The sequence below is a fragment of the Acipenser ruthenus genome, chromosome 12 (genome assembly GCF_902713425.1).
Source record: "Acipenser ruthenus chromosome 12, fAciRut3.2 maternal haplotype, whole genome shotgun sequence".
Lineage (NCBI taxonomy): Eukaryota > Metazoa > Chordata > Actinopteri > Acipenseriformes > Acipenseridae > Acipenser > Acipenser ruthenus.
The window spans coordinates 36,384,387-36,405,489 of NC_081200.1; the positions used below are offsets into that span (position 1 = coordinate 36,384,387).

At 40.0% G+C, this 21,103-nt stretch overlaps 1 protein-coding gene across 17 annotated transcripts in view; it reads right to left on the bottom strand.

The window, feature by feature from the left end:
* The window catches only part of LOC117417102 (receptor-type tyrosine-protein phosphatase F), a 168,139-nt gene that overhangs the window by 16,020 nt on the left and 131,016 nt on the right, over positions 1-21,103 (bottom strand). For 5 of the 17 annotated variants that reach the window (XM_059035005.1, XM_034028888.3, XM_059035004.1 and 2 more), the window contains 11 exons: positions 21,025-21,051; positions 16,664-16,781; positions 15,430-16,008; positions 13,630-13,727; positions 13,264-13,520; positions 12,585-12,666; positions 12,170-12,373; positions 9,321-9,481; positions 6,372-6,484; positions 4,574-4,606; positions 2,439-2,536 (listed from right to left, as the gene is read on the bottom strand). In XM_059035005.1, the coding sequence (XP_058890988.1) occupies positions 2,439-2,536; positions 4,574-4,606; positions 6,372-6,484; positions 9,321-9,481; positions 12,170-12,373; positions 12,585-12,666; positions 13,264-13,520; positions 13,630-13,727; positions 15,430-16,008; positions 16,664-16,781; positions 21,025-21,051 (1,770 nt within the window). The remainder of the gene's footprint in view (positions 1-2,438; positions 2,537-4,573; positions 4,607-6,371; positions 6,485-9,320; positions 9,482-12,169; positions 12,374-12,584; positions 12,667-13,263; positions 13,521-13,629; positions 13,728-15,429; positions 16,009-16,663; positions 16,782-21,024; positions 21,052-21,103) is intronic. The other 12 variants (XM_059035007.1, XM_059035003.1, XM_059035006.1 and 9 more) reach the window with 6 other exon arrangements.

Sequence of the window (21,103 nt, forward strand, 5' to 3'; positions counted from 1 at the left end):
AGTGAGAGTGGAAAAATGAAGGTAACTTTGGCTGTGACAACAACAGTACTTGAAAGTCTCTTGTGATATTACCCTCCATAATGGAGAGGTAATGTGCCTCAGAATCAATGCATGGCAGTGCTTCAGTCTCATTATTCCTATTACTGGAACGTAATGGCAATTTATAAATTAGGTTGGGCAAATTTAATACGGCTTCTTCAGTCCCTGTCTTCGCTGGGAGTGGCTTTATGTCAAATGATAGAGGGATCTATTAACCGAGATACACAAAACCTGTGAGCGCTCACCACCTCCTTATAATTAAACAAGATTTTTAAAGATATTGTAACTAAAGTCTTAATAGAGACATGACAGAGTTCTAATTTCAAGCACTGCCAATCAGACAGTACTTCAAGCTAGTAAACAAAAAGCTGAGAGGATGCAGAGACTGCCCCCCACCTCCCTCCCTCCCTTTATGGTAGATTCAGATTTCAGATTGCAATTACAGTGAGGGGTTTTAATCATATTCTAACAATGAACACTCATGGATGGACAGCGTGGTACTTATGTCCTTGATTAATTAAACTTGCACATACTGAATACAGTGTTTTTTATTCACACAGGACCTCAAAGCACTTACAAAATAAAAATATGTTACATACAACCCCGGCCCACAACTCCAAACACAAAATTAGAGCTACAAGTGTCATGTGAAAGTCACTATTTCCTACATTCCCAATATGTACATGTACAAATTTAAGTGTGACATATGCCTCTGCGGACAGTTAGGTTCTGCTAAGATTCTCAATAAAGTGTGCTCATGAATGTCCTAGCATCACAACTGATAAAGCAATCCTGTAGGTATACATAAATATAAAAATGATGCACATAACTGGAGCTTAAATTGTTAAAAAGAAAGATTTAGGCTTGTATTCTTAACCACTGATGCAAGCCTTATCCCTTCTGAAGTATTCCACTCTAAATGTAAATGTGCTGTTTATCCCTGGTGTTGGACTTTAATAACCAATAATACTTCTTCAGATTTTGCACAATTATTATTATTTTTTTTAAATACTGCAAAATAATTTGGTTTGGGGAAATGTAATTCCTACCTATTTAAGAAAGAACATGTTCTAAACCCTAAAACACTGCTGTGTAAGACTGCAAATCGAACAGCTAAAAACAGCGGTCAAACTATCTTGTTTCCTGTCGTACTCGTCACATGCACGGTTTATTATAAACACATAAGTATGTAAAGAATGAACACAGATTAGGCTTGCCTAAATGTTTTCTTTGCATTATCTACAGGTTTCAGTGAAGGGGTGTGAAAACACACACACTGATGCTCTTTCAAGTGTGTTTTTTTTCAAGGGTCAATATGATTCTCACCTCTGAACGATGGCTGCAGTAGAAAATCTCTCACAGCAAATCAGTAATAACTAAGGCTGTATTTTTTTTTTTTTCACGGTCATCATGGATTTCACAATTGTCAAATGTACCCGTTGCCATGTGATATATAGGGCCCCGATAAATTCCCATACAGCAAACGTTTGCCTTATTATCTGTTACACTGCATTTAGGAACCTGGCAGCCGGTTCAGTTTGCTTCCGGTAAATGATTGAACACACACTGCACAGAGCTGCATGATTTCTATCAAACTACTTTAAAGCATATTAGAAGAGTCTTTATTCATATTTTTGAAAATCCCATCTCTCTCAAAAGCATAGAAGACCAGTGACTACAGTGACACAGAAAAAAAAATGCAGAGGCGCTCAGCAAGCAACGCGTTTCAGTTGAATATTTGTCCTCTCGTCAAACTGATGAATGCAGAGTCTCATTATTTCAAACATTTTCAAGCACTTCGCTGTTGGGGGAGGTTTTAATTTAAGAGCAACTTAAACATGAAAATGCAGTCCTGGAAGAATTACTTTCCTGAGACGTGTTGTTTTCTATTCATTTAGTGACAACAAGCAATCCTGCTAACTTTGCACAGATGCATCGAAAATAATGTGAGCAGCTCAAAAGAGATCATTAGAAGAAGCCTGGCAGATGTTATTGTGGATTTATGCTTCACAGATTCCTCTCCCATTGTTCTCTTCATGCATCTATTCTAATTTCCTTTCTGCCTCATTTTTTTGTTTTGTTTGCTTTAGTAGGAACCTCACTCTCCTCAGTTGGGAAAGGAAAACTCACCTGTCAGTATTTATCATCAATTAGCTTTTCCAGGCAAAACAAATATGTGTTTGCTAAACAAAAATAATCAAGGTGTGAAAGGTACCAACAAGGAGTATTGGAGTCATTATAAGCACCTGTTGTTTGTTCTTGTATTGAGTGGATCAACCACAGATACTTACTATACCTTTCACACACAGCTTGCTTTACTATCTTCAATGAATACAGTATTGGAGACACTTCAAGAGGTTGAGGGGTGACTTAAAACAATCCAGTGAAGCTGCCCTTACCTCGTACTCCTGGGAGAATCGCAACCCATCGTTGGCCTTCAGCCTCTCAATGTGATCCGCAAGCTCTGTGACAGAGATGGGAGGGTGCTCTCTCATGCCTAGTCACAGTGGAGAAACAGGAAACAAAACAGAGGAAGGATGCCAGTGAGACTTGGGAGAGGAGGCAAAAAGATAACCAAAATTAAACAGATATACAGTATATATACTGTATATTGCACACGCACATTAAATGACGCTGCCAAAGCAATGCATGTTGGTGGGAAGTGCAGAGCTCAGCAATGCATGTAAGAGGTTTAATCAGGCTGCAAAAAACATTGGAGTGACATGCTGCACAGGAAGTGAGGCTGGTGGACGTCAGTATGCAATGAGTATGAGCGACTGGGCATGCTCCCTTTGTTAATGTCATCGCTCACATGACAGCATGTTGCTGAAGCAGATATAGACGTATTCATTTATTTCTTTTAAAAAGACTGGTAAGGGAGTAAACAACAACAAAATATACACATTCCTGTTGAATTTAACAAGACTGTCTGTGACCACTCTCAGGCTGGTTGCCAAAACTGTTTAAAGAAAAAAAAAAAAAAAAAGATATACTTTTTTTTTTTAAACCGAGCCATTGTCACGTACAACCAAAATTCATAAACCTGTAAATTGAAAACCATGTCTTAAATAGTGTCTCTGTTTTGAGACTTTAGCTCTTATATACAGTATGAGCAACAGATTCAAAGTTATTCAATACAAAGTAGCACAGTATGTTGGGATAATGGAGTACATTAACACTAGAACTGTCACGGCAGCCATTTTGACGGTTTGAGGTTTTCAAATTTAAATTACTCTGCGTGGCTGAAAGTTATGCGGTTGTCTGTTTATGACTTATATGTATTAAGTACCCTGACAGCGTTTGAAAGGCAGGATCACGAAAATAAGGAAGTTATAATCCCACCCACCTAGAACCGCCTAAGCTGTCATTTTGACTGGCTTGTACAATACATGTTTTGATTGTATTTATATATATATAGAAGCCTGTTGTTATCTCTACTGGACCTGACAGCCATCAATTCCTTCATTTTGTACGAGGAAAATATCAGGAGAGATTTAATCTTGAAGCTAACCACAGCACTTCGGCAGAAACATTTCGATCAGAAAACTACAAAACTGCAAACTGAGTGCTGCAGCTCAACATAGATTCTTCTGCACCGAGTGACACATGTAAGTGAAAACATATGTTACTTTCGTTCTAAATTAAAAACTACTTTCGTTTTTACAGTTTTGTACGTACATATACACACTATTTTTTTTTTTTTTGAAGTAGTGCTTTATATGTGGTAAGTTAGATAATAAACCCTTTTATGTTTAATTGTTTATTTAACAGCTGTATCCGATAGTTTGTCTTTCATTTTAATATTGATGTTGTTTAAAATGTAACCGTCATAATGACTGCTGGCGGCGTTTTTAGGTGTAAGTATGCGGCGTGGTGGTTCTAGTGTTAATTACATGTTGGTACTGAAAATTTCTGGTTTGCAGATGGTCACTAAACAGTAAACAAAACCATTTTAAAATTTGTTCTCTATTAAAACTGCACCTTTAAGTCTACTGCTGCTGGTGAACCAAACTTTTAAAATACTGAAAAACAATTGCCATAAACAGATTTTTTGGAAGCCTCTGACTTCACACCCAATTGTATTATTAGACCAGTGGTGGGTAATAATGGCCACTCTAGTCCAGGTATTCGTTACAAATAAACGTTAACAATTTTAACCCCCCGATGAGGTCCCACAGTAAACTGAGGACTGGTGTTGCCCATACCAGTGTTACACAAACAGCAGTCTTGTATCATTGAGCCCCAGCTAGTCATATCCTGATATGTTTATTGAACGGTTCCTTTAAAGAACTTTGGCATTTTTAAATGTTTTATTCAAACAGTTATGAAAGCCAGCCTGCGAAGAGGAAATGAGTGAAGAAAATAAAATGAAATTGGGTCCATTAATTATCTTCAATACCAAAATTACAGCGACTGTAAATTGCTTTGAGTGAAAATGACCTTCATGATACACAGTAAGAAAATAATATAGAGAGGGAGGGAGAGAAAGAGAGCGACAGATAGAAATAAATACACAGGAGGAATAAAAACTAACTTGAAATGTTCGGGCAACTGGGGGCACTTGGACCTGTGGAGAAAAGATTTGGGCAGGAAAAAATAATAGAGTTGACTTCATTATTATTATTATTATTATTATTATTATTATTATTATTATTATATTTATAAAAAAAATATATATATAAAAAAATAAGAGAAGAAGTTTACAACAGGTTTAGAGAGAAATGAATATGCAAGAAAAGTGGTGGAGAAAGGAGACAGAGGCTGTCAGCTATCCCTACCCAGATGCAGGAAAAAAGGGGAAGATTGCATAAACCACTCTCTTCCTCCTCACAGATGGATGGGGGTGTATAGCATTTACACTGCTTACAGTAGCTAGCCATGGCTTGTTTCTGGTGTACCACACCCCTCTGCACCGCTATTACAGCATTCCAGAAACGTAACCAATAAACCTGGTACCCAAGTTTATAGCACTGGCAAACAATGCACTTGTATTGAGCTATTCATCTGGAATATATATGCGCAAAGGGGTAGATAAGGGGTAATCAATGATCTTTGATTACTTCCAGTCCCTAAAGAGATTGTTCCCTAATTGCAGGGCTTCATCATGTACTGCGTTATTTCACTTGAATTAAAAACAGTAATTCAGTAAGGCAATGAAAAATCCTTAAAACACCAAATTTTCCTAGATATATGTGAGGTCTAGTCTTTGTCTATGGAGAGGGAAACGTGCAGGTTCATCCGGGAGCGCGCGGCACCAAGGGAATGAGAACAAATATCGCCGTACCAGCCTCTCCAGTGGATCAGTCTCGTTAAATCCTTTTTGAAGTTCAAAAGGATGAAATGACAACTTTAATGAACCAATATCTTTTTAAATTAACTATGTTCATTTCAGTTGAGTCAAAAAAGTTCATTTAAAAGTTTTGCCATTTCCTATTTTTACACATTTCAACAACTTTACCTTGAAATGGGTAAACTTCTCTGTGTAAAAAAAATAAATAAAAATGATAAGAAATGAACCAAGTACTGAACCAGATCAGTTATTACACAAGCCCAATGGGCTTTCTCTAGTCAATATGTCAAATCCTTTTTTTTTTTTTTTTTCTCTTACCAGGCAGTAAGACATTAAATGTTAGTTGCAGTGGTTTAGCAAACATAAACCAGGACCCAGAATTGGGTGTAAAAGTCACCAAAATAATTGTGTTCTATACATGTTGAAAGGTCCTGGAAGATGGTGATTGTGTGTCAGGTGGCTGACTCAGGTGGCAGAGGAAGTCTCTGTTACACTCCCATTCTTTGCTGACAGGGAGATTACTAAAACAGGGAATACCTGGAATGGCACACTGATGTTCCGATAACAGACAGCAAAATTACTCCTCAGTACATTTCAGCAGCAGATCATTCATTCGGCTCATTCTCAAGTCAAATATAAACCGGATACATAGTTACAGGGGAGCGGAGAAACTCAGGAATTTCAAAAAAAGAAAAATACACATAACCAAAACACAATTTTTTATAAAGGAAATATACGTGTGCTCACTTAACCCAAGTCCCCTTCAAAAATCTGAATCCAGCCATTATATCTGCAGAAATGGCTTTTTAATGGCTGTATTTAAAATGGATATAATATATAATGCACAGTGCTGCATTTCCTTCTTTGTTTATCCTGTACTGCTGGGCCCAGCTGTTAAATTAAATGGACCACTCTGCTTACAAATATGGAAAACAATCAATACAATTTAATATCCCAGGCTTAAAGACTTTTACATGTGAAAAACATCATTTAGGACTCAGACAGACTTACCAGGTGGTGGTTAGACAGGAAAGGGTCTTACCTGGAGTCTGGTAATTGAGGCGTCGCATCTCCACAGGGTCTGTAGAGTGGGCCAGCAGAGAGTCCTTAACGCCACCAGAGTGGTCATCTTTTGCTGACGGGGAGGCACGTTTTCTATAAAAAAAAACCCCAACAAAGACACATCTCAGCACCGCAGCCAGGAGATTCATGACTATTCATGTTAATCTGTTGAACACAGATGGAACTCTTGTGCCCTGTTCACAAAGCTTTAGTTATTTAGTTTTAGCAGCCGGTTTGGGTTAATAAGAAAAAAAAAGGTGCTGAAAAAGAACAACAGTCTAGAAAAGTTTATTCGTCAAAACTGAGTTGAAGCTTTGTGAATAGGACCTCTTAAAACTCTTGCACAGCCTGCCCAGGAGAACTCATTTAAAACATTCTACCATGTTTAGATTATCCTGACAGGAGGAAGGAACCACAATCCAGAGAAATTACACATATATATATATATATATATATATATATATATATATATATATATATATATATATATTGGTTTGGACCTTTAAATGTGCTTTAATAGCGAGGAACACAACCAGTCCCAGATGGGTACTACTGCAAATTCATTTTTGCACGCTGCATCAAATGTGGCGACTCAGATTTAAAGCACTGCCTTGTTAGATATTTAATTTCGGATCGTGACTGAAGGAAAACAAGCAGACAGTATAATTACTGAATCAGCTGGATGATACAACACAGGCCAATTACAATGTTTCTGCACCTGTATTTCTGAGCATGTTTTCACCAGGTAGCTACATTTTTTCCCTCTGCTCGGTGTCTGCATGCTAATTGGGACAGGAAGACATCTGTCAGGACTACTGAGATGGAGATTTGTGATGCACGAAAGGATTGGCTTTCACATTCCATCAACAGTGTTCTGTATACATTAAAACACCCCAGCAGCTATTCTCAGGAGAAAAACGTGCGTGCTTACAGGCTAACCTCATCTTTTCTATATATCTAAAGAAAACAGAGCTCTAATACAAAATAAAGTTGCCTATATAAGGATTAGGCATGAACAACCCAGGAGAATGAAACCCTGTAGGTAAGATGCACACATAGGAAGAGATCTCAAGACCCCCTTTGTGTCTAATGTGTAATTTAAACTGGGGTCTTTGGAAGTGAAAAACAAGCTTAAAAAGACCATTGAGAAATGTTCAGAGATCACTCTTCAAACTCAATGCACCAGGCTGTTTCATTGCATTTGTATATTTTATAGAGATATAATAAAACACCTACCTTTCTTGTTTGCTGTGTCCACCAGAAGGCAGGGATAAAGATAAAGACAGACAATTAAATTACTGTCTGTCTCATCTACAGATGCCACCATGCATCTGCCTTTCAAGGAGCTTTTCAGGAGAAATGACACCCGACATACAAGCTATTTACTTAGCATTGCATTGTGGTTTATTCAGATGTCTGCTGTGACATTTAGAAAATGAGTTTTCGCTCACAGTTTTGCAGCGGTAGAGATATAATCCCCCTTGCTGTCTGATGATCTTTTACTAGGTTTCTACTCCCTTTGACAAGAAAAAAAACATTGGCTAGGGGATGGGATGAGAGTGGTACTTATGTTCAGGGTTTGTGGACTACTTCCTCGCAGTAAGAATTGAGTCAATGTCACTGTGAGTAATATACTGCAGTATTTTAACCATTGCGCTATAGATTGATTGGAGATGCAGACGAGAAGCTTGGGGGTGGAAGTGTGCTATTAACAAGGATAAGATGACAAACGATTACACATACACAATATAAATGTGTGGTTTTAACTCCAGGGGACAATGGTACTGCAGTCCTGTTGATTTTTGTTTCCTATTTTCACATATAAAATGATCTGGGAAACAGTCTGACAGCTGAAAGTGTTAAAGTGGACACATTCTTAAGTGAATTAGGTGTTTACGTATACTAGTGGCTGGGTACAGCTATAACCTTGGTTTCCATGAAAAATAATTTACAGGGCCGCTTTCTTTAACTGCTCTGCAGGTATCAATCCAAGCTGCTATTATTGGCGATTCAATGGTATTGTTTCCCATAGACTGGCAGTCAGCAGTTTAATATTACTACCCTTAAGAAACAGCAATCCAAGTAAAAACAACAACAAAATGAAAACAATTTTTAACTGGGGAAATCCAACTACACTCAAGTGCTGATATTTGTATGACCCTAACATACACTTTACTTCATATACAGCAAAGCTATGCATTGGTTTACCCTGGTAGAATACAGTAAACTATGGAATAATACTATGACTTGGGCAAAACTATAATAAGTAGAGGCAGAAATCATACAAGTAGCGCACTGGAGAAAACTATTCTGTCATGATTCTCACATGCAGTAGGTGTAGAGAAATGGTTAGGGCTCTGGACTCTTGACCGGAGGGTCGTGGGTTCAATCCCAGCTGGGGGGACACTGCTGCTGTACCCTTGAGCAAGGTACTTTACCTAGATTGCTCCAGTAAAAAACCCAACTGTATAAAAATGGGTAATTGTATGTAATAATAATAATGAGTAAAAATAATGTAATTGTATGTAAAAATAATGTGATATCTTGTAACAATTGTAAGTCGCCCTGGATAAGGGCGTCTGCTAAGAAATAAATAATAATAATAGGTAACTCCAAATCCCCTTGTTTATCCTATTTGCCTACATCATAAAACTGCAGAATGGGGGCAGATGTACAACCAGGTTTGAGTGCAACAGATAAAAGACTCCTCTTGCTCTGCAGTGTAATACGTTCAGGGTAAGTGCACTTGACCAAGTAATGAATTCATCTCACAGTAAAGCTTGGAAAAGATGTACCTACCATGCAAAGGGAGTCTTACTTGCTCCCATGACATTGGCGAACAGTGGACTGGCTCTCCATAATGCTTCCCACACAAGAAGCTGTATAGCAGCCAGTGTAGGAATCGACGGCTGTGCCCTGTCACCCTCACCTCTTAAACAGCAGGATTGCGATGACAATGATGATGATCAGAATGACTGCAAGGACCGGTCCCATCACCCACAGCATCTCGGGGTCCTCTTGCTGCTTGGCCATGTCAGGAGACACCTTGACCTGAACCGGGTCTGAGTAGGGGCTCGCTGCGAACGTCTTCTGGAGGGGCAGAGAAACCCCAGAGTTAGAGAGAGAAAAAGAGTTCAAACAAAGAGAAGCAATCTGGCACTAGAATGGATTGAGAGTAACCCAATGTATTAAAGGAGGGAACTGACACCGAGGCAAATCAAATAAAGATAAGAAACCATTTCAAGACCATTAAGAGACCAAATAAGATGATAAGGACTAGGGATGTCACAGTACCAAATTTTGATCGTATGGTAACCGTCAAAAAATATACCATGGTTATCGTAGTACCGCGGTATAATGTCATTTTAATGGTAAAACACAACTGTTTTATTCGCACTTTTACCAACCAAGCATAATCACAACTTTATTTTTTTTTAACAAAACAAAATATGGAACACTGAAGATAACTATCTACAATTTTACATTCTCAGGCCATGTCCCATTACTTTCTGTGCCACTCTGTAAAGCAGTTCCTGTCTGGCACATGAACAATGGATAAAATCCTATCTCTCTCTCGCTCAAGCTGCCTGTCTCAAAGCCTGCAGCTTCTCGCTAGCACCCTATCTCTCACTATGTATCTGGTTATTGCTGGAAAGCTGAGATTCTAAGCTTTCCAACGATACCACCCCTTTCCCTCTAGCTGCTACAATGACGGAGCAATCGACTGAAAACGAAACCTAAATTGTGAACTGTCACATGATGAGAGGCTTACTCGTATCTCTGGCTTGGAGTACCGTATACACACGCTGAAGACGTCATTGGAAAGCGCCGGGTCTGTACTTTTAAACAAGCCTGTAATATGCACGTGACTTTCGGTGCGCCGGCACACTGAAATGAATGGGGCTGAGTTTAAAGAGTTAAAGAGCAAAGAGGACTTCCAGGAATGGGAATGAACAGGACTGCTGGTGGCAGACTAGTCCTGTTCCTTCCCATTCCTGGAAGCTTAAATCCTGTTCTTGCCCGTCCTGAGAGCTTTATTTTTTTACAGTACTACAAAGTGTGGGGTGCGAGGTTATAGTTCAGCAGTACTTGCCCACCACCATCACTTCCCAAAAGCCACTGTTAACCCAGCAAGAGTGGGAAACCTAGGGCTAAATCTTGCCTCAGATTTTTTTTAATCTCCTTCATTACCACCCCCAACCAAGCCGGTGTGGCTAAGTTACAGAGAAATGACGGAAATTAATTTTAGGGATAAAGGAAATGTCACTGTTGGAATATTTCGCTAAGGAGGTGTGTGCACTGTTACATCTTCAATATGAGCGGCATGAGTCACTCTTTCCATTCTGGACCTATCCTTTGATGTGCTATTAAAGAGATGGGGGGTGGAGGGTTACACGACGCAGCTTTGAGTAAAGAGCTATGTACAATTTTTAGTTCACTAGAAAATATCTTCTATGGGCCCCAGGTGACCATGTACTGCAGTAAAAAAAAATACTGTATAAGGAAGAGAATTCATCAATAACTTCAAATGTTCAATCATACAATCTTAGGTATAACTAATAAACATTTTAGCTAGTGCTTTTACCAGGTTTGTGGATAATGTACCAGGAGAAAACTCCTTGGAGTAAAAATGAGAAAGAAAACTACAGCCTTCTGCCTGCAAAATCACAGCCAAATCATACAGTACAAGGACGCTCCATTTAAATTTTGAATATAATAATGATAAAAAACTAAAGCTTGTAAAAACTACTCCTCTTACCCCGAATCAAGTGGGTTAAATAGACAGAAACAAAAACAAAAGACGCAGAAGACAAGGCATCTCAGCAGTGCTAATTATTTTTAAATAAATGGGAACCTTTATCATTGAATAAACCACCTTTAAAAATCGTCCTAGTACCTAAAATGGTAATGCAGCCAGTTTACCAGAGGGAAGCAGCTCAAGGTTTTGATGAGCCGAATACAATCTGTTTGCTGACCCTCTCTCTCTATTGCACAAACTCTACCCCCTCTCTCCCATTGCTTTAAATTACCACAGTGTTTATAAATCCAGAAATCCATCATCCAATTGAACATTTCCAAGTTTATTTACCAGCCCCAGGAGCACAGTAGAGCAACTTTTTTCCATATTTGTTTCGTCCGACTGAAATGCTAACTGCTTGGGTAGTATAGCCTGACATGTGAAATATGAGTGTATTAGGCTGTGGCTCAATGATTGCTCTTTTTTTTGTTGTGAGGTAAATCAGGTATCATTAATTTTCCAGTACTGTTCACTAAACCCCCTCGCTCAAGCGAACCCTACCACCTTAAATGCACAGTGACTGGATTGCTGAAAGAGCTCAGATCTCATAACTGTTCAAGCCAGGCTATTGGTGTAATATGAATACCGGGTACATAGACAAGCTTAGGAGAAGGTGACTTTTTATATGACGCTTTCCTAATACATATTGAATAGGTAAGTCTGATTTAATGGCAAGGCTTAAAGGAATTGGCTTCTTCAGAATCAGCAGTGAAGAGATACACATTTGTTCTTATACCTTTGTTTTTGTGGATAATTGCAAGCGCTGTTCTTTTACAAATGCAGGGCTCTGTGCCTGTCAAGTGCACCAATTGCTTTTGTGTGCAAAAAACAAAAATGTCTACGAGTACCTCCACAGTATGCCTCTGAAGGAATGATTATACGTAGGGTTGAATGCAAGCGGGTTTAATATGTGCATTCGAATGGAGGGAGGTATGTGTAAGCTACTCGGATGATTAGGTAAGCATATGCATCACACTCACTGTATTTTTATCCTCCAAGGCTGCCAGAACGAAGCACAGGTACTTCTGTTCCCCGGGCAGGAGCTTGTTGTAGAAACCATTGTAGTACTTCTCATCTCCCAGCGTGAAGGTGTCCGGAAGAGAGTCCAGTTTAGCAGCAATGTAAGGCTTCAGCACCTCTGTCTGACGGCTATGTCGCCGCGGGTTCTCACTTGCCTCCAGCAGCTGCAAAAACCCACACCAGTGGAATGAATCAAAGTGCAACTGGTTCAAGTAGTGAAGGAAATGTCAGCTGCTGTACAGTATTTTGCTACTGAAATTCAGATTGTAAGGATGAATGAAAAACACCCATGCAGAGCAGCTACTGTACACTCATTGCTAAAAGAGATAGCCAGAGCATTCCATTTTAAGTTGGTACGAACAGAAAAAGTCTTACATTATCCAGTTCCAATTCATCCGGGTTCTCCCATTTCCTGGAGGTTGCCTGTGTGACCGGCAGCACTACAATATAATACCACCTGTGGATAAGGAAATAGCTGGATGCATTATCTCCATCTGGCAGGCCTTTCAAATCTTTTGCATTGCCACTGGCCTTTAATTAGTTTCTAATTATCTCTCCAATAATAACAACATTCATTATCATTTGGGGATTTCAAGACCCCCCCCCCCCCCCCCCCCAATTTTTGCTTTAGGTGAAATTGTTCAGTTTTGGTTAATATGATGCAAGACAAATCTGATAGTCCAGTATTCACAGATCTGATATAAAATGAGATCATCTTGTTTGGCGCAGTTTCCAGAAATCTGCATTTATTTTTTTTATTATTTTTTTATTTAGCAGACGCCTTTATCCAAGGTGACTTACAGAAACTAGGGTGTGTGAACTATGCATCAGCTGCAGAGACACTTACAATTACGTCTCACCCAAAAGACGGAGCACAAGGAGGTTAAGTGACTTGTTCAGGGTCACACAAATAGTCAGTGGCTGAAATGGGATTTGAACCGGGGACCTCCTGGTTACAAGCCCTTTTCTTTAACCACTGGGCCACACAGCCTCATTTGTGAGAGATCCCTTATTTCTGCTTGCCTACAGCAGGTTCTGTGCAGTGGTCACTAACCTGACAGGCGCTTTGGTCTGGACTTTAGGCAGGTTAATGGTGAGCTTGCCATCCCCTTCCTCACTTTTGCTGAACAGAACCGGCTTGGTCTTAAGCACGTCGGGAGCTGTTCGAATCGACACCACCTGCTGGAGACCTCCGGCATTGTTCCCACGGCTCGTCAAAGCAAAGGAGTACTCTGTGTCGGGCTGCAGCTTTGTGATCATCTTGCGCTTCAGGTTCCCCTGCACCTCCACACTCTGCCCATTATACAGAATCTGAGGAACACAACATGAACAGTGACACACACAGTCTGTGATACAGGATCCCCCCCCCCCTCCTCTTCACTCCCCAATGACTTGGTTATTCTCCAAAAGGAACACTTACCTTGAATGGCACTTGAGATTTGTAGGATTCAGGCACTTCCCAAGTCAATAATACTGATGTTTTCATCACTGCCTTCACTCGGAAGTTCTTGGCAAACACTACAGGAATACAATCATAGGTTTAATTGCCTCTTTATCTTTTAATGAGCTGACAGTTGTATGTATTTTGCAGTAAAAAACAGCTATAAAACCCCCAAATAACACCAAGGAACTTTGTAGTTGGTCATAGTGGTTACAGCAGAGAGCCAGGAAGCAAGTTCAGCTTGGAGATCATGGAACCACATGACAGCTGTGTTACGTCTGTGTTACAACATTTAACCAATCAGAGAGTTGAAGTGGCAGGTTTTCTGTGTTAAGCACATCGAGAGGCTAAAACTTTAACATGACTGCTAGAAAAAATAACCGATTATTTTCAAAGCAAAAATAGTGACAATGAATGCAGGGTTTTCAAAATGAGCTGGCGATTGGCGCAATCCACCGCCTAATACTATAATTGCGCCGGCTACTTTATTAAAAATATTAAGATTATATTCGGGTATTATCATTCATTCCATTTGTTGTCATATTTTTGTACTGTAAGGTGATATAGTACATAATAGCTATACAAATGCACCAAAAAAAAAAAAAGCGTATTCCTTTTGTTGTGAAATCGTAAAAATATGTACCCAGCTGCTTGTGAGAGATATTGGGGGTTCATGTATAGAGGCTGTACGCCTTTAAGAAGAAAGGCGTGATGGGATGTCAGCAGAACACTTGTCAGCTGACATACAAATGCTTAAGTGCAGAGGTGCTGGATTCCACTCCGGTTTTATGCAACAGTTAAGATGGTGACCACATGTGTGTGAGTACTGTTGTGTAAAATAATGGTTAAAATGAACAGTTGCATTCAAAAAATGTACAACAGTGAAAAACAAAAATAGACTTAACATGAAGAAAACAATTTAAATAAAGCAATAAGCTCAATAATTAAGTGAAAAGGTTATGTTTTGTTTTTGGTGAACTCCAATAAACCTACGTTATCTTTACCCAGTAAAATCGTAGAGTGCCTAAATAAGCACGGTAATTTACCATAATAAAAACACTCACGAAAAAGAAAATGTAGAACATAAAAAAGAGCAACCAGATATAGTCAACGAAAGACAACACATTATTCAAATTATTTGTCGTATTATATATTTAAGGTAAGGCAAGTTTATTTTTCCCGTTAAGTGCTCCCAGCTATAATGTTCTTCCGCCCAGCTGTACAGAATTCCTGGGGAGAACCCTGCTATTGTTAGCCTTGCAGGGCAGTGGGGGTGACAAGAATGGTATTTTTTTTTAAAGCACTTTCATGCAGATTTTATTATTTACAAAAATAACAATAAAAACGACAAAACCAAAACAAAACCCAACTCCCACATTGGGTACTGCACTATACTTTTTCACTTCCAGTTCTAACTGTATCGGACAGCTAAGCCCCTTACCGCTTGCAAAAACCTAGAGACAAACAAAGGTTTACACAGTACCTTGCTACGACTGACAGCCTCTTCTTGCACACAAACTTACCTGAACAAACATTTTGGTCCTGTTTAAATACCTGCCTGCTACAGGCAGGTGACATCAATTATATTTAACAAAATTAATGACACAATTTCTCCATTATGCATGGGACTCCCAATCAACAGCCACAGTATGCCCCACAGTAGGAAGAGAGGCCCACACATATAACTACAAAGTAACATCAATATTTCAATTCCCCAAGTGCTGTGCTGATTTTAAACAAGCATATGGAAACACGTTTTGTGTGTTGCCAGTCACTCACCTTGCTCCACAGGCATAGTCTTGCTCTGGATGCTGGGGCTGATCGGTCCGGGCCCCTTGCTTGTAAAGGAGCGGACTCGGATATCATAAGTGGTGTCAGGCTGGAGGTTGCTGAGGACGATGTGTGTTTCAAACGTGACGTTGGTGTGGTTCTGCAGGCTGTTGATGTCCCGGTAGACCACGGTGTACTGCACGATCTTGCCGTTCCTTTCTGCCAGCAGCGGGGGTTCCCAGGCCAGCTCCGTGGTGGAGGTAGTGAGGCCCACTACCCGCAGCTTCTGGGGGAAGCCACTGGGAGTGTCCTCTGTGGTGGTGATCTCCTTGACGTACTGCTCGCCGTTACCTGCTCGGTTCTTCGCAGACAGCCTGAAGATGTAGGTGGCCCCCTTGTGTAGTCCTGTGACAGTGTAGTGGTCGTCGTTCTTTTTTAAATCAACAACGCGGTAAGTTTCCTCCTCCACCCGCTTATACTGAAGCTGGTACCCGATCAGCTCACCCACCATGTCCTTGGGTGGCTGCCACTGGATCAGGGCTGTATTCAACATGGTGGGGCTGATCATCATGGTGGGCTTCCCTGGAACTGAAAGAGAAGGTAACCCTTTTTTTTTTTTTTTTTTAAGATTCTTGGTCCTGGCTACCTCTGCACCAACTAAACGTCTTCTTATAGCATCGGCTGCACGGTGACTTTACTTTTGTTCTCCTGCACCCCAAGTTTATACCAGTGGCGGAGAAAGAGAAAGATAGGCCCAGGTGCAGGACCTTATTGTCGTAAAAATGTAAAACGTAAAACAGTGCCCAGTACTAGCCTCCATGCAAAGACAGTTGACTAGGAACCTAATTAAGTGAATAGCGGCACCAGTTGAAACGAGGGAGGATAAAAACATAATTACTGGCACCGGTAGCTACAATGATATGAATATGAAGGCTGTAACATCAGCAAATATAAATGTGAAGGATATTATTACTGTTAAATATATTTTTCCTAAACTTTCGGACCCTCCGGGGCCCTCTAATTGCTAGGGGCCCCTGTGGGGTCGCACAGGCTGCATTAGCTATTTCTCGGCCACTGTTTTAAACCAGATAATGCTGAGGGTTAAAGCGCGTCTCACTTATTTTTTAATGATTTAACTCAATGGTAAAATGATGCCTTGGGGGTTTGAAAGGTAAACTTGGTAAGTAAAATGAATCAGTCTCAGGGATAAAGAACTGAATTATAGACTACTCTTTGTACTTACCAGCTCCCATGGTGGAGATCACTTTGGCTTTGCTGCGAGCCCCATCCCCTTTTGTGGTGTACGCAGCTATCGTAATAGAGTATGTGGTTTCAGAGAGGAGTCCAGTTATAACAGCCTCCTACAAACAAGAGCAGTTTATACAGGTCACTTGAAAGGGCAGCATATCCCACGCTCACCCCCACAGCAACACTGCACCTCCGAAATCAGCCATCCAAGCATACACCGATAAAAAGGAACACATTTTAAATACGCCCCCGACATTAAAACCATCAAACGTTTTACTGTTTCATTTTCAAGCTTTTTAAAAAGGAGAGTGTAAATGGATTTCACCACAATCAAACTTGGAATGGTTTTAATGGAGAAACATTTAAAATGTGCTAGCAAGGCACTCATTCACCGGCAGGCACTGAAAAAGATACCATATATGTCAATGTTTAGGTTATAAAACTTTGTGTCTTTTTCTCCCTAAGTCTGACAAAATTTTAAAAAATGCACTGCTTGGAGGTCAATAGAGACTGTGAGAAAGCTCTAAGTGACAGTCAAGGTTCTTGTAAGCTCCCACTTTCCATCCAGCCAACACCACCTATGTCACTCAAAGACGTGATACGGGTGGTTGGTTCTGCCATTGACAATTGATAAGACACGGCACGCTCTCAAATCATGTTGGGCGACTTCCTAATAAGCTGCTGAGAGTCAATTCTCTTTAATCATTGGATAGCAAAACTACTACACAGACATATATGGTAATGTTACAAAAAACAACCATTAAATTGTTTAACAAAAAATAAGACAAAACAGAATTCAAACTGCTTAATTAAAAGAGGAAATGCGACGTTAAACACCCTGATCAAAGTAGCCACGGGTTCAGATGTGGACATGCATCTTTAATTACAACATCCTGTGGGATACAGCGAATCGTCTGCCTCATTAAAACAGAGAAATATCAAAACAGGTTTGTTTCTGAGCTCCCTCTTTTAATCTTTTCAAGTTAATTACAGGGTTTAGTTGAAAAAAAAAAAATCCATGAAAAGAATGAAATCTCAGGCACGCACACACAGACAAAGACTCCCAGCAACCAAATGTTCACGTGCTATCAAGCAACCGCACACACACACAGAATACAGCAAGCAGGCATACATTTTCACATGCATTCCCACACACACACTCAACCCATACCAAACACAAGCATTACACAATCACATTCTTAAAGTAATGGAAGTCTACAATATTTAGATCTATTTTATTCTGACACAGTGGTTGAGGGCAGGATGCCAAGGTTACCTACAACAAAATATGTATTATATCCTCTTTAGGACACAATGTTCACTCTACAGTTAGAACTTTGACGGGAAATTGAAAAACAAAAAAAACTCTTCCTGGTACATTTTCACTGAGAATGAAAGTGCTGATGGATAGAGAGTGGAAGAGGGGGGAATTTGACAACCTGTCTTTCGGTGACAGCAAAACACACTGAACCACCCTGAAACTACACGGAGAACAATGTCTGGAGGGATTTTCATTGTACACCACTAAGGTTTGTTAAAGGAATGCACACTATTGCCTTCAGCAATGCAGATTCCTTAACCCTCTGAGGTTGTAACTTTAAGCAAAACAAAAAAAAAAGAAAATGAAGGAACACCCCCAGAACACTGTCTGCTTTCTAATTAGGCCCTAGGTTTACTGAATATTTACTTTTTTTCCTTTGACAGACAATGTTTTCATTAATTAATTAATTAATTAATTAATTAATTAATTAATTAATTAATTAATTAGTTATTTGCTTTGGGATTATGCTAATGCATTGGTAGTCTACATAGCCTGCTTTTTCTGGAGCAAAATTAGGAGGTAGCAATAATTCTTCACAGCTAATAAATGAATTCCAGACATCTTAAAACTGACAAATTCTTTGCAGGGAACTTGTTGCATTGGGAGTCTTAATTCACGATATGGAACTCGATAAAAGGATTTCAGAGACCTGTTAGTACCAAGAACTCAAGCAGACAAAGAATCTGTGGTAGAAAAAAGGAGTTAAAATTGAGAAGAAGAAAAAAAAAGTGTCTGGATTTGTACCAACTGCAGTCACAGACCATTAAAAATTCCACATATGAAATGCACATTTCCATGACCGATAAAAGAGAGAGAGAGAGAGAGAGAGAGAGAGAGAGAGAGAGAGAGAGTACAATCGAGTTTGGCAATTGCTCAAAAGGGGTCTTTCATGTTTTATCAATTAATCATCAATGCTTTGTTTGAAAAGAGCGAATTAAAGTTAAAATGATTTTCATTAGAGCCAAGTCAATTCCAATGGACAAGGATAAAGGGTCGGCAAAATCCAATCATGTAATTTATGGCCTGAAAAGAACCTGACATTCACAACTTCAATAATAAACCCTGCAGTTCGAGGCACTGCTGCATCTTCCATTTGGCTCAATTGTTGGGGATTTTCACTGTCAATCAAGAAACAATGGTCCCTTTGTGAATCTGGTAATAACTGGCGTGATATACTCCTCACCTCCAGAATTTCAACAAAATTATAAATAGAGAAAAATAAAAAATAATGAAAATATTTCATGTATTACAGTAACCCAGAAGTCATGATACAAGAAGGGTACTGTGAAGGACAAGTATATTATATACCAGCTTGATACGCAAGTTTATGATTTAGGAAGGGATGCTGCTAAATTGGTCTCTGCGTAGTTTCAGTAATTTTATTCTTAAACTGTTGGTGTTTTAATGTGGTTGCAGAAACAGGTTTCACCCAGTAATGTTCATGAAGGGCTTGTGTCATTGGTGCACGCACACACACTCACACCATTCGAGAGAAAGCAAAAGATGCACACATCCCCAAACGCAACGCTTCGTTCCACTGGCAAGCACACTTCAAAATATTTGTAGTACACAGACAGGCAAAGACGCACAGCTCACTGCATGCCTGAGACAAAAGGGTTCCACTGTGTTCAGATGAACATCCCACTTTTCCTCTCAACCTGGCCTTTCCCCACCCCTGACAGGGATAGCTGGCTGATCTCTATCTGAGAGTGCCGAGGAGGCGCATCCATCAGAGGCCAGCCAGCCAGCCTTGCAGGTTTAATGTGCAGCCAGCGAAACAATGGGTACAGCAAGTACCGGCAAGCACAGAGCATTCTTTGGAGTCAGCAGTTCTGTACCAACAAGTAACAGGAGCATGCTGCCAACTTTTCTATTGGAGGTGTGGGTTTATGTGTAGGGGGGATGGTGGAAGAAATGATATGCATGTAAACCACAACTTTAACCTTTGTAATCAAAACAAACAGAGGATCAACTTCCACAACTCTGTGCAAGCCCACAAGCAAATCCGATTCTCACGCAACCACATACCACAGAGATAGTGAGAGAGAGAGAGAGAGAGAAGGGGGGGCAAGAATACAGCCTGTAAAACAGCGCCAGCTCCTTCTCGCTCACTGCAAGATTCATTTTTTTTCTTTTCTTTTCCTTTTAGCATAAAGGAATGTTTTCATGTTCATAAAGGCAGCTGATGAGGACACTGCAGCACGCAATTCTGCTAGTGCATACCCAAGTTCTGCAATGTACGCTCAGCCCTTAAACACCACACTGTCCTGGGAGCCAAGCAGTTTGCATCATGGGAATTGATTCAATTCTTAACATTGATGGGTCCAAACAGGGTTATCTCAAAGAGCCCTAGAATGAGCTTGGGGATTGGTGGGAGGGAGTTGGGTATTTAGCAGAGCACTACAGTAATATTAGAATGCAATGTGCTGAGTGTTGAGTGTATACAGTAGTAGTTTAATATTAAGAGACAGATTTAGAGCATAACTTTCTAACAAGGGTTGAGTGGATAATAGCCTTATAGCAGAGAAAGATTTAGAACTGACAGCCGCTGACCGAAGGCAATGTATATGAAAGTATTAACAGGCTTTGAGATCAGAGAAAGATTTATGGAAAGTACAGTTGTCTACAGAGTAGAGGAAAGTGAACTGTTTAATTGTGTAAAAATGGAACAGCTTTGGTGCACAGCGTCACAATCTGGGAAGGAGGGTGGTAGTGGGGGGGGGGGAGTGGGGTGGGTGCAGATCATGCTTGAGCAGGGGTCCCTAGCATAAGGGCAGATTGAAGGGCGAAACAAAAATACTGTTTAATACTGTTAAATGTTTTTCATGCTGTTTCACAAGCTGCTTGGTCCTAGTATTAATAGACAGTTCTGCATATAATTGCCAGGGCACAGAACTCTGTGCAGTGTATTAACAAGGAGAATAATAGTCTATCCAAGCACAGATAAAGGCAGAGATAGGCAGACAGCGTTATACAGTATTCCCAGAGGCCCGTGCTGGTTAAAGAACCCCTTGGCACACACTTCTGTTACTCACATAGTCCGCAGGCTCCTCAACTTTCCACTGATGGGACAAGACAGATGGAAAAAGGGCACAAAAAAACAAAAAAGAGAAA